The sequence below is a fragment of the Vicugna pacos genome, chromosome 15 (genome assembly GCF_048564905.1).
Source record: "Vicugna pacos chromosome 15, VicPac4, whole genome shotgun sequence".
Lineage (NCBI taxonomy): Eukaryota > Metazoa > Chordata > Mammalia > Artiodactyla > Camelidae > Vicugna > Vicugna pacos.
In genome coordinates, this window is record NC_133001.1 from 6,782,984 (window position 1) to 6,795,375 (window position 12,392).

Below are 12,392 nucleotides of genomic sequence, written 5' to 3' on the forward strand. Positions count from 1 at the left end.
GAAAATTAAGCATACCAGAACACCTCTTCCTCTGAGACGAAAGATGCAGTGGTGATAGGTCTGGGGTAGGAATGTGGGGATGACTATTCATACCCACTTTTTATGTAGATGCATGTTTTCATTTCTCTTGGGCATATTTCTAGGAGTGAAACTGCTGAGTCCTATGTTAACGCTCATGTTTAACAATTTGAGGAACTGCCAAACTGTTTTCCAAAGTGGCTGCACCATTTTATATTCCCACCAGCAATGTATGAGGGTTCTAGGGTCTCCATGTCCTGACAACACTTGTTATTGTCTGTCTTTTTTATTATATCCACTTAGGTGGGAGCGAAGTGGTATCTCATTGTGGTTCTAATTTGTATTTCCTTAATGGCTAATGTTTTGGTTTCTTTTCATGTGCATACTAGCTATCTGTGTATTTTCTTTAGGGAAAGATCTATTCAAATCATTTGCACATTTTAAAATTGGGTTATTTGTCTTTTTATTGTTGAATTGTAAGAGTTCTTTAAATATTCTGCGTATTAGCCTCTTATCAGATATGTGACTTGCAAATATTTCCTCCCGCCTTGCAGGTTATTCTTTTACTTACTTGATGATATTCTTTGAAGGACAAAAGTTTTTAATTTTGAAGAAGTCTAGTTTATCTATTTTTTGTCTTTCGTTATTTGTGCTTTTGGTGTTGTACTTGAGAAGGCTTTGCCTAACCTAAGGTCATGAATATTTACTCCTAAATTTTCTTCTAAGAGTTTTATAGTTTTAGTGCTTACATTTAGGTCTATGATCCATTTTGAGTTAACTTTTGTGTATGGTAAAGAAGGGGTCCAACTTTAGTCTTTTGCCTGCAAATATCCAGCTGTCTGAACACCATTTGTTGAAAAGTCTATTCTTTTCCCATGGAATGGTTTTTGGAAACCTTACTGAAAAATAGTTGGCCATAAATGTAAGGGTTTATTTTTGGAATCTCAGTTCTATTCCACTGATCTGTCTATCCTTTTGCCAGTACCACGCTCCTTGATTTGTAGTAAGTTTTGAAATTGGGAAGTGTCAGTCCTCCAACTTCTTTTTTCACTTCAAGACTGTTTGGCTATTTTGGGTCCCTTGTATTTCCATGTGATTTTCAGGATCAGCTTGTAAATTTCTGCAAAAACAGCAGCTGGGATATAGACAGAAAATATGTTGAATCTGCAGATCAGTTTGGGAGTGTACTGGCATCTTAATACTATTAAGTCTTCCAACTCATGAACATTTAATTAGGTCTTTGTTAATTTCTTTCAATAATGTTTTGTAGCTTTCTGTGTACAAGTCTTACATTTCTTTTGTTAAATTCACTTCAAAATATTTTATTCTCTTTGATACTATTATAAATGGAATTGTTTTCTTAATTTTATTTTAAATTTTTCACTGCTAGTGTGTAGATACACCTGATTTTAATATATTGCCCTTGTATCCTTTAACCTTGCTGTACCCATTCAGTTAGTTTCTTAGTGGATTCCTTAGAATTTTCTATTTACAAGGTCATGTAATCTGCAAACAGAGATAGTTTTACTCTTCCTTTCCAATCTGGATAGTTTTTATTTCTTCTTCTTGCCTAACTGCCCTAGATAGAACCTCTAACACAATGTTAAATAGAAGTGGAGACATTCTTGTCTTCCTCTTAATTTTAGGGAGTATACCGTGATTTTTAATGGCTATTTTAAAGATGTCAATGTTTCTCAAAACAATTTCTCTTACAATTCCAAAGAGAATTAGAGCTCATGTGGATGAATATACAGGCGAGAGTAGCTATAAAATCTTTGAAAAAAAGAGAAATAAGTGAAAATTTCCTCTGCCCCTGTAATAAAGCATTTAAAAGGCCACAATAATTAAAACAATGGCACTGGCAAAAAGATAAAAATCTCAGTGAAACAGAATACAAAGTTCAGACTCGGGCTATAGTATATATAAGAACTTGTATGAGAAAACCAGTGGCAAAGGAACAGGGTTTTGCAGGAAGAATTGGGAAACCTGGGTAGCTGTTGGGAGAGCAAGGATTAGATTTTCACCTCAAATCATTCACCAAAATGGTTTCTCAGAGAATTTAAAGAGAATGAAAGAACAAAGAAAAAGCCAACAACATCTAAACTAGAAAAATATTTGAGTTATGTTACTGGAACTGTAAGTGTGGAAGAACTTAAGCTTGAAACAAGGAAGAAATTCAAGGGTTTGACTACATAACTTATGTCAAAACACACTTGCAATAAATATAAAAGACTGTTATTATTCTTAACATATACAGGGTTGATATAGATGAATAAGAAGTTAAGGCTTCCAAGAAAAATGGGCATAGAAAATAGACAATTCAGAAAATAGACAACTCATTAATAGAGGAAATGCAAATGATTAAAGCTGAAAAATGTTCAATTTCACCAGCAATCAAAGAAATGCAAATGAAACAAGGAGATACAAACTCTGCTTTCAGCAAAGATTTCTAAGATGGTATCACTCATCGCTGCTTAGAGTGTGTTGAGATGGCTTCTCATACTAACCTTACAAAGTGACTTCCCATTATTAGGCCCATTTTATAAATGTGGAAACAGACTCTGGGGATCAGTAATTTGCCCAAACTTATACTGCGAGTAAGTGGTGGCACTAGGACTTGAACTTGGGCTGTGTGACTCTATTACGGTGAGGCTGTCTAGAAAGCAGACTCGGGAGGGAGAGGTGAAGGCCAGGCAGAAACGCAGCTTGGAGAGCCAGGCAAATATACTTGAAATACCTGTGTGGAAGGCTTATGACAGTGCAGAGGGAAGCAATGAGTGGAAATTACACAAAGAACCACTCTTTTAAAGCAAGAAGTGTCCCTAAAGGACTGGAGAGGCCCAGGGAGGCAGAGAGCATACCCAGCCCTGGGGAGGAAGAGGAAGAAGGAAGATCCTCTCTCTAACACCAGACTGCAGTGGGTGAGGGGTGAGTGGTCTCATCTTCCAGAGAAGGAAACCACTCTAGTGGCCGGGACCTCACTGTCTTGAGTTTCTGCTTTTTTTTTCTCAACCACAGACAGCTGGCAGAGCTTGCCCTTTCTCCTACGGCCAAGTGACCCGTGCGTGCGGGAGCCTTGCCTGGCTGGCTTCACTGCCCTCTTAAAGTTGTAATCCCAGGTCAGCAGGAAGCCTGAGCTTGCGAAACTATGAGGGCCCAGGTAGGAGGAAGGAGTGTAGGGGAAACACATCTGAGTTCTCTTTGCTCTTTCCTGGAGTCTTGCTACTTGATGGGGGAAGGGGAGGGAGGTAGGTGGGAGGAGACAATCCCATCCTGTTGGAGAGCTAAGAAACAGACAAAACACCACCGTTAAAGGATAGTGACAAATATATGTTTGTGGTAGCTTGGTAAAGATACCTTCATTTGCAAAGCCCTTGGGGAATCCATTTTTAAAGTGGGGGCTTCATCCTGACTCTGTAACCTTGGGCAGGTCTGCTAATCTTTTTTTACACCTCAATTTCTTCATCTGCAAAATGGGTGTCACAATACTTCCTGCTTTATTGACTTCAGATGATGTAGTGCTTAGATGACCAACAAGCCGGTGTGAGGGCGGAGTACCACAGGCTGTAGAGTCCCTCAGACCCGGGTTCAAGTTCGGTCTCTGCAATTTTCCAGGTGGAAACTTGGGGAAAATTACACAAGCTGTCTCTGCTTTAGTTTCCTCCTCAGTGAAACTGATGGTAACAGTAGCACCTGCCTTAAATAGTTGTCTTCAGGGGTAAATGAGATAATACACAAAAAGTAAATGGTAGAACCAGCACTGTACAGTCCACAGCTTTAATCTTCATACTACGGTTGCATAACCATAATGCATATAAAATAACAACACATAGTACAGAGAAAAGACTGGAAAGAAATACAACAAACTATTAACAGTGTCTATTTCTGGACACTGAGATTCTACTTCATTTATAATTTATAAATAATTTATAAATCTCTTTCCTTCTTTATTTTTTCCTGTATTTTCTGTATTTTCCTAATTACTTTTATAATCAGAAGAAAACTACATTTGATGTTCAGATGCCCTGAGATTGTTTGTGATAGTCTCCACTGCGTTCAAATCTTTGACAGTATTTTCTCAAGTAATCTTCTCAGCAACTGTCTTCAGTAGGAATCATCATCCCTTTTCTAGGTGAGGAAATAAGGCTGAGAGAGCTGGCTTAATCTTCACGTCTCATTGCTGTTAAGTGGCAAAGAGCCAAGATCCAAAGGCAGATCTAGCTGTCTCCAAAGCTGGGTGTAAGTCCCCAGGGATGTTGGGCCACGAAGCTCAGTGGCAAGGACTCCTCCACCCATCTTCTGAGCACAGGGTTAAGGTGGGAGGCTGTCAGGACTGGGCCTGTGGTACGTGTGCTCCCATGGGTCTCATGTGCCTGGCGTACTGGTTTCCTAGTACCCATATCCCTGGTGGAGGACATGGCCTGGAAAGTGGAGATTCTGACATCTTCTCACAGCTTAAGAAGTCAAGAGGTACTGTGCACAGTCTCCTGAAGAAGAAATAGAGGTTTCCTCTATTGACGTATCCAACAAAGGAATTAAAAAAAAAAAGGACATAACTATGCAAAGATTGAGGGAGGGAAGTGAGTATGAACTAAATCATTGTCTATCGTAACAGGAAGACAATAGATAATGGCCGGTCCTGACAAATCTAGATATGGCTATGTGGCTACGTAAGCATTTCACACAGAGATACTGAGGTAACCACAGGCCTGAAACACAAGTGGCTGTAAATGGTTATCTCTAGAATGAAGGATAGAGGAGGTTTTTTTGCTTTTCATCATCAGCGTTTATGTCCTGTTCGATTTTTTTAAGGTGTGTATTACATCTTATTTTTAAAATACTACTTTTAATACAGGCTCTGAAGGTTAAAAAAAAAAAGAACAGACCTTGGGGTCATCTCTGTGGATTCACATCCCTCCTCTGCCAGATACAGGTCTTGGGCAGGTTAGCCTCTCTAAACTCTGATCTTATCTAATGCAAAATAAGGATAAAAACCACTCACCCAACAGGGTTGCTCTGGGTATAAAATGAGGTGACTCACATAAACCACACGGCCCAGCACTCGCTGAAGTTCAGCGTCTGTAACTACTAACTATTGTTACCATTATTAATAATAAACCAAGCGTGCAAGTCACACTCAGGGCTTTGCACATAGTAGGCACTTAATGGGTGGAAGTAATGTTTAAAAACCCCACCAGAGCCTATAATTTTCGCCAACTCCTGACGCACCAGCCCGAGGGCTCCGAGTGAGCACTTAAATATTGATGTGGTTACTCATTTATTCATCACTCTGCTTTCCGCCGCAGTGTCCGCCGAGGGCGAGCCCAGCTCCCTGGTCCCTCCCGCGCGCGGAGGCTGGAGGCAGGGACAGCTCACCCGCTTTCAGGTCGCCGATGCGGGGCTGTCACGTGGCGCAGCGGGAACGCTTCTGGTTTCACGCAGCGAACAGGGGCGGGTGGGAAGACGGCGAGCGCGGCTCCAGATGAAGTGGGCAGCCGGGGTCCGCATCGCCCCTACACGCCAGCGCCATGGGGATGGCCCTCCCGGGAGGGGCGGGGCGGGCAGCTTTAGGGCGAGGGCTTTCGGGAGGGACACCTTGAGGGGAGACTTGGGATTGGCCGGGAGACGCGGAGCGGGCATTTCGTACCCGGCCGAGGGTGTCGCGCTGCCCCCAGGCGAGGAGGGGTTTCCCTAGTGCCCCCCAGCCCGGGGCCAGACCAGCGCGGGAGCCCCGCCCCCACTCTGCGGAGGCCGCGCGCCCCGCCCCCGGCCCGCGCAGCGCGGCGCCGCGCTCGCGCTCCCGTTGGGTCTGCGGCCTCTGTGACGAGGGCGTGACGGCCAGCGTCCCCCGGCTCTCTCGCACTGTCGCGAGGGTCCGGGTCAGGGTCGCAAGTCGCGGATCGCCGGCCGCTGGGCGTGGCGGGAGGCGGGGCGCTGACGTCGCGGCGCGGCCGGCGGCTGGGGAGGCGGGGAGGCGGGGAGGCGGGGAGGCGGCGGCCGGCTCGGCCCAGCCCTGCCCGCAGCTGCGGCGGCCGGGCGTGCGGGTGGCGGCGGCGCTCGGAGCCGGCTCCTGACCGCCCTCCGCCGCTGCCCAGTTTCTCATTCTGTCCTGGTGCCCACGGCCGGCTCGGTCAGCCCTCGCCCGCCGCCGCTTCCCCCGCCATGGCCCTGGTTCGGGGCGCCGAGCCGGCGGCGGGGCCCTCCCGCTGGCTACCCACGCACGTCCAGGTTACGGTTCTTCGGGCCCGCGGGCTGCGGGGCAAGAGCTCGGGCGCGGGCAGCACCAGCGACGCGTACACGGTGATCCAGGTGGGCCGCGAGAAGTACAGCACATCGGTGGTGGAGAAGACGCAGGGCTGCCCCGAGTGGCGCGAGGAGTGCTCCTTCGAGCTGCCGCCCGGCGCCCTGGACGGCCTGCTGCGGGCGCAGGAGGCCGACGCGGGCCCCGCGCCCTGGGCCGCGGGCTGCGCCGCCGCCTGCCAGCTGGTGCTCACCACCATGCACCGCTCACTCATCGGCGTGGACAAGTTCCTGGGCCAGGCCACGGTGGCGCTGGACGAGGTCTTCAGCGCAGGCCGCGCCCAGCACACGCAGTGAGTGAGGGGCGCGGGAGCGCGGAAATGGTTAAAGACCTCGCCTGGCGGGGTTTGGGGGACGCAGAGTCCCGAACCTCCGCAGGGGCGGTGCGTCCTTTTGCCTCGAGCTCAAGGGCGTAAACTGACAAGTCGGTTCTTATGTCGGGGCCCACTTCCGATCCCCAAATTTGCGCTGGGCTATGATTGGCTGCTGATGGATCCTGGGGGAGGTGAGAATGGTGGCCTACTGTTAGAAGATTGTCCAGTAAAGTTAGAAGTGGGATCCAGAGGCTCTTGGACTGTGGGAACCTCAAGAAGGAAAATCTTGGGGCCATTCCTAGGGCCTCCGGGCCTGTCTCACTTTCCTCAAAGGGGAGGGGAGCTGCCTGCGGGCGCCTGTTCTTTGCCAGGCCCGCAAGGGAGTGGAGAGGCACCGCCTCGCCCTTGGGGGGAAGGAAGATGCAGTGTTGTCCTCGAGGGGGAGATCTGCTTCTTGCCTGGTCCTCGGATGCCCTCTGCTGCTTAGAGAAGCCCGGGATTCTGCCCCTCTGTGTCCCTGGTCTGAGAACAGGAGAACTTCTAAGTAAAGGAAGGAAACACTTTGGTCAGGCTTCAAGCTCCTGCTTGAGATGGAGGCAGCACGTGGTTAATGCACAGCGGGAGATAATCTCCCAGTCACTTATACTTAGAAGGGCCAGTGAGTTTATCACTGTTTTTTTTTCCAATTGTTTATTTTGGCAGCATTTAACTTGCCCTGTGTTAAGATCAAGGCTCAGACTTAGAACCTCATTTCCTGTTTTGGGTTTGGGCAGGGTCTGGAAGCCAGTCCCCAGGGCTGACAGCCTGCTGTGCATCCCTCAAAGTAATTAACTGGGGTGACACCATCCTGGGCCCAGTGGGCCCTGGATGCGGAGGGTAAGGGGTTGAGGGCAGGAGTGTATCCTAGGTGGGGACAGGTTCTGGAAAGGTTTGCCCAAGTGGAATGGCATCCAACTGAGTAAATCTAGGAAGGCTTGCTGGAGAAGGATGAGCCTGGTACAGACTCAAATGAAAGCAAAATTAGGATAGAAAAGGATCTGACCTTGAACGTTTTAAAAATGTGGGTGGAGAGGGCCTTCATGGCTCTTTGTGGCCTGGGGTGGGAAGCCGGTTATCACAGGGCAGGTGTGGGCAGGGCTGTGGCCTGGCTCCATCTCTATCTCTCCCTCCCCGGCCACCTCTTCTTCCCTCTTGACTTGCCCGGGTTTGGTTGCCGGGTGTGGGATCATGTGGTGTAGTTTGGCCCCTGTTTTGTTTTTTCCCTCCCCTTTTCTGTCCTCTCCCTCCTGCCTTGCTCAAGGAGCGTAAGGGGTGGGGGTGGGGCAGAAAGCTCTCCCTGGCTCTCTGAGCTCACTCTTTTATGGAGAGGCTCCTGTCCCCAAATTCATTCCACTCCTTTCTTTCCCAGTCCTTCAATCACCACCTCTCAGCTAATCTGAACAGACTCGTAAATAACACATCTGGGGCCGGGGGCAAGCTTAGGGGGGTCTAGGGGGAAGACAAAAAAAGTCTAAGCTTGTGGGGAGGGGCTTCTGTGGGGCCAGTGACTTGAGGGGTTGGGGGGGTGTTCAGGAGGAGTTTGAGTCTTCCACTTCCTGCTTTGACTTTCTTCTTGGCCTCTGGATTCTCCCTAGCTGAGCTGTCTGTGCCTGAAGGCCTCTGTGCGCTTGTTTTCAGTCAAGGACAGTCCCTCTTGGAGAATTTGACTTACCACCCTTTGATCTGAATGGGAGCGTTAATTTGTTTTGTAGAAGTCATCTTTTCCACCAGGATCGTCCCACACCCACCTGGCTGCCTTTCCTCTGATGCACTGACCTGGGTTATTTATAGAACCTGGAGGGGGCAGGGCACTTCTGGTGGGCAGCAGAAAAGTCTGTGAACTCAGCTTGATCTTTTAGTTTATTGGACCAAACAGCATGCCCACTGACAGAGGGTGGGGGCTGCTGCCCCCACTCCATCTGCGCTTTCTACCCCAGGCTCTAGTCACCACTCTTGGTGGCCCTTCCTGGAGCACCTTGGCGTGAGCTGCTAAGACAGTGAGTCTGCACATTGTCCAGTGGAGAGAGGACTAGGGTGTGCCCTCCTCAGCTCTGGATAATGGTGGAAAAGAACAGTATCCACTCTTTAACTCCAGGAACCGGCTGTTGTGGTCTCAAGGAGAGCAGATGATAGCCCTGTGTTGCTAAGACAGAGCTTGACTGGAGAAAGGCAGTTTCATGTTTTAAGAGGAAGGGCCTGTGGAATTACAGATGCCCTTCCCAGACCTGCCACCTTGTGGCCAGTCAGGTAAACTCTTAGTGCCTCAGTTCTCTCACCTGTAAAGTGGGGCTAATTTCCACCTTCACAGCGTTGCAAATGAGTATGCAGTTAAATCATTCAGTGCAGTTCCTGGACATGGTTGGTGGTCAGTGATGGTGGAGGGAGGTTTTGGTAGCCTGGTAGCTGTGGTCTGGGAGATGTTCCTTGTCCTAGAGGATCCTCTTATGTGATGGGAGGAGATGATACAGAACTTTGAGCCTGGGAAAGCTGCAGGACTATGGGTGATAGGGTCCACACAGAGAGAGGTATGAGAGCTCCTGATGAAATGAGCTGGCCCTTCACAACCCTCCATCATTCTCTGTTCCTAGAGGTTTGAGAATTGGAGCTGCTTTTGGGAGGCCTCTGCATTTCTGAAGCCAGCTGCAGCCCTGTGGCCGGATAGCATAGTGTTGAAGAACGCGGAGCCTGGGGTCTCACTCCCTACTGTCGCTTACTAGCACGCAACTTACTTAACCCTTTTCCTCATTTCTAAAAAAGTTATACATGGTAACAATCATAGAGTTGTACAAATTACATAAGACAGTGTCTATAAAAGCCTTAGTATAGTTCCAGATGCATAGCAAGCTTTCAAAATATTAGTGCTGGGTTACTCTCAGGGCCCTCCTTTCTGTGATGGTGGTGATGAAGGGGGCTGGGTGCCAGGCACCTCTGTAGGCCCCGAAGCTCCTTTGTCCGTGGGGTGCTCTTTGAGGTAAGGGGTTTCACGGGAGGCTTCTGATTGAAGAGAACGTTGTCAAAACAAAATTTAATTTAATATACAAGGAAACTGATTATAACCCTCTCCCCTCAGTAAAGCCATACATGGATCATCATGAGTCTGAAAATTCCAGGAGATGCTGCTTTAGCTTCTTTAGGTGTGTCCTTTCTGGTTTTTACCTCAGCACTTTTCCTAGTACTCCATAGCGGATGCTCTGTGTGCAGTAAAATGGTCCCTTCTGTAAAGAGCCCCTGTCCTAGGCCTTTTGGGTAGATGGTTAGAGCCTGGCCCCTTGGGCAAGCCGCCTGTGGGCTCAGTTTGAGTTAGGATCAGTTTCCCTTTTCTCATCACAAGCATTAAAATGTGACCGTGGACAGAGCTCCCTGACAGGCTCTCTCAGCCCTAGGCAGTCCTGTGCCGTTGATTTTTGTGGGGGCCTCAGGGAGGCCTGTGGCTGAGGAGGACTTAGGTTGGAGATCAGAGCTTTCTGCCTGGCTGGTGACAGTGACCTGAGACCTCCTTGACGAGTGTGGGAGAGGCACCTGAGGGATACGCAGCCTGCTGGCCCAAGGTGGACATGGTCTTGGAGGACTTCCACCCGTCCCTTAGCCTCCAGATAGCCTGTGTTACTGTTGTGGGTAGATGGTGGATGACCCAGGCCTTTTCTCTGCTGGTTTCCAGATGTCACTGCTCCTCAGGAAGCAGCTGAGGCCTTGAGGGCCCTGGGCTCTGGCTCCTGCTCCACCCCGGACCTGGAGCGGGGGGCCAGTGGGGCTGCTGGGGAAGTCTGCTCTGGCTGCCGGGGAAGGGTGTGGTACTTAGAAGCCAGTCTTTAGGATGCAAGAGGCTCCATCTCCCATCGTTATGGGGCAGTTTTTATTTGGGATTGCTGGAGCAGCAGCATCTGGGGGAATGGGGAGGGGTAGGAAGTGACTCCCCCGTCAGACTGGGTGGCACCTGGCAAGCACAGCAGCTTCCCCTTCCCTCTGCGCCTGGCCCTGTCCTCCCCTCCAGCAGGCAGCCAGAGCCAGGGCAGCTCGGCAGAGCCCCATCCCTGCGACCTTGAGGGCTGTCCCTTTCTTCTAATGAGGGCTGCCGGCCCTCTTGTTGCTGCTGCCACTCTGGGGCTGTGACGTGCCCTCCAGTGACACTGAACGGGTGGCCTGGCCTCGTCCAGATGTGTCCCAGCCCTTCCTGCCCTGCCCGGGACAGATAACGCAGTGCCGGGGCTCTGTGCACTCTCGGGAATCGGTACTCTGTTTTAACCTGTGCAGGGCCAGTCCTCTGCAAAACGCTGTGGTTGTGGAGAAGCTGTGCCCTTCCCCACGGCCAGGGAATCAAAATAAGTCCACAGCGCGGGCTCTTTCTGCACCTGGCAGTCCTGATGGCTTTGCTCTTACCGAGCTGGCTGAGGACCCCTTAGGTTACTTCTTCCCTCAGGAATAGGGGTGGCCGGACAAGAGGAACTGGCCTTGCAGGGCTGCTGAGGCCCGTGGGTGTGGGGCTGGGCCCAGGTCTCTCCTCAGTGAGAACAATGAGCAAGTCCAGCTCCCAGGAGGCTGCGGAGTTGCCGAGAGGGGCTTTGTCGCAGGCCGCCTTGACCTTCAGCTGACCCTGGGGGTGGGGAGGGGAAGCACACCCCTTAATCATGGAACTCGAAGGTCAGAGCTGGAAGGATGCTGAGACATGTGGAAACTGACTGGGGAGGGAGAGTGACAGGCTGCCAGCTGCTCAGCAATTAGGGAGGGTGGGGCTCTGTGTGGTTTCTCTTAGGCCCTGGCAGCCTGAAGAGGGTTTGGGATAAAGAAGAGATGGCATTTGGGGCCCTGAGTGCATCTCAGGGTTTCTGTGGAAGGGCCTGAGGGGTTTTAGTGAAAGAGGGGCATTTTGGCTGGGATGGGGGAGGGGGCCTTGGGGCTTATCTGAGACCTGGAGGAGCAGTTTAATCCGCAGGCCTTTGCCTAAGCAGAGGCCGAGGGGTGCCCACTGGCTAGGGGTGGGGGGAGGCCAAAGGAGGGGAGGACTTGGACACCGCAGCCTGCGTGCCTGGAGGATGCAGTCTTGTTAGGAGGATGGACCCCCGCCTTTGGAGAAGGGCCACAGCCAGCTGCTGTATTTTGGGGCCTAGCCAGGGAGCACTGGAGGTGTTCAGAGCAGACAGAACCACTGGGCTCAGCACTGGCCAGGGAAGGCCTCTTTGAGGAGGGGACGTACGAAAACCTGTTAGGCTGGCCATTGGAGATCCTGTCTGCCACCGCACCTTCTCTGAGTTCCCATACCGACAGCAGGTAGCACCCTGTTTTGGAGGATTGTCATTGCCTTGTTGGTCTGGTGTATCATTTATTAAGCCCTTTGTTAGTGCTGGCACTGTCCTAGGGACTTGACTTAGATTAGCTTATAGCGACCCCTTGAGGTGTAGGTACTTTTACTGTGTTTAACAGGTGAGAAAACAAGCACAGAGAGGTGAAGCGGTTTCTCTAAAGGCACACAGTACATGGCAGTCAGGATTTGTACCCAGGCAGCCTGGCTTCAGATTCTGTGCTGTTCACCACCACACCCTACCACCCGTCTGAGTTTTCCCCTGTGTCACCTGCGATTCAGTTTTGCACGGAGCCTGGCGCTCAGCAGCTGCCCTCCTGCGGGTTCCTCTCTCCTGCCCAAAGCTGATCTCTGTGGGTAGGCTTGGGTGGCTCCGTAAACAAGACTTGCTTCTCCTGTGTGAGGCCTTGGCTGGCTGGGGTAAG

At 50.3% G+C, this 12,392-nt stretch overlaps 1 protein-coding gene and 1 long non-coding RNA gene across 5 annotated transcripts in view; one reads left to right on the forward strand and one right to left on the reverse strand.

The window, feature by feature from the left end:
• Nucleotides 1–3,781: 3,781 nt before the first annotated feature.
• On the reverse strand, nucleotides 3,782–5,734 carry LOC140685644 (uncharacterized). 2 transcript variants are annotated; one of them, XR_012058896.1, is made up of 2 exons: nucleotides 5,395–5,734; nucleotides 3,782–4,505 (listed from the first exon to the last, which is right to left on the reverse strand). It is a non-coding gene; the product is annotated as an uncharacterized lncRNA (long non-coding RNA). The 2 variants fall into 2 exon arrangements; XR_012058897.1 differs by having other exon boundaries at nucleotides 5,021–5,701.
• A 193-nt stretch (nucleotides 5,735–5,927) lies between these two features.
• Nucleotides 5,928–12,392, forward strand: part of RAB11FIP5 (RAB11 family interacting protein 5) — a 39,324-nt gene continuing 32,859 nt past the window's right edge. The window contains exon 1 of one of the 3 annotated variants that reach the window (XM_072937545.1): nucleotides 5,928–6,611. In XM_072937545.1, coding sequence (XP_072793646.1) covers nucleotides 6,181–6,611 — 431 coding nt within the window. In that variant the 5' untranslated portion in view covers nucleotides 5,928–6,180. The remainder of the gene's footprint in view (nucleotides 6,612–12,392) is intronic. The other 2 variants (XM_031676509.2, XM_015237073.3) reach the window with 2 other exon arrangements.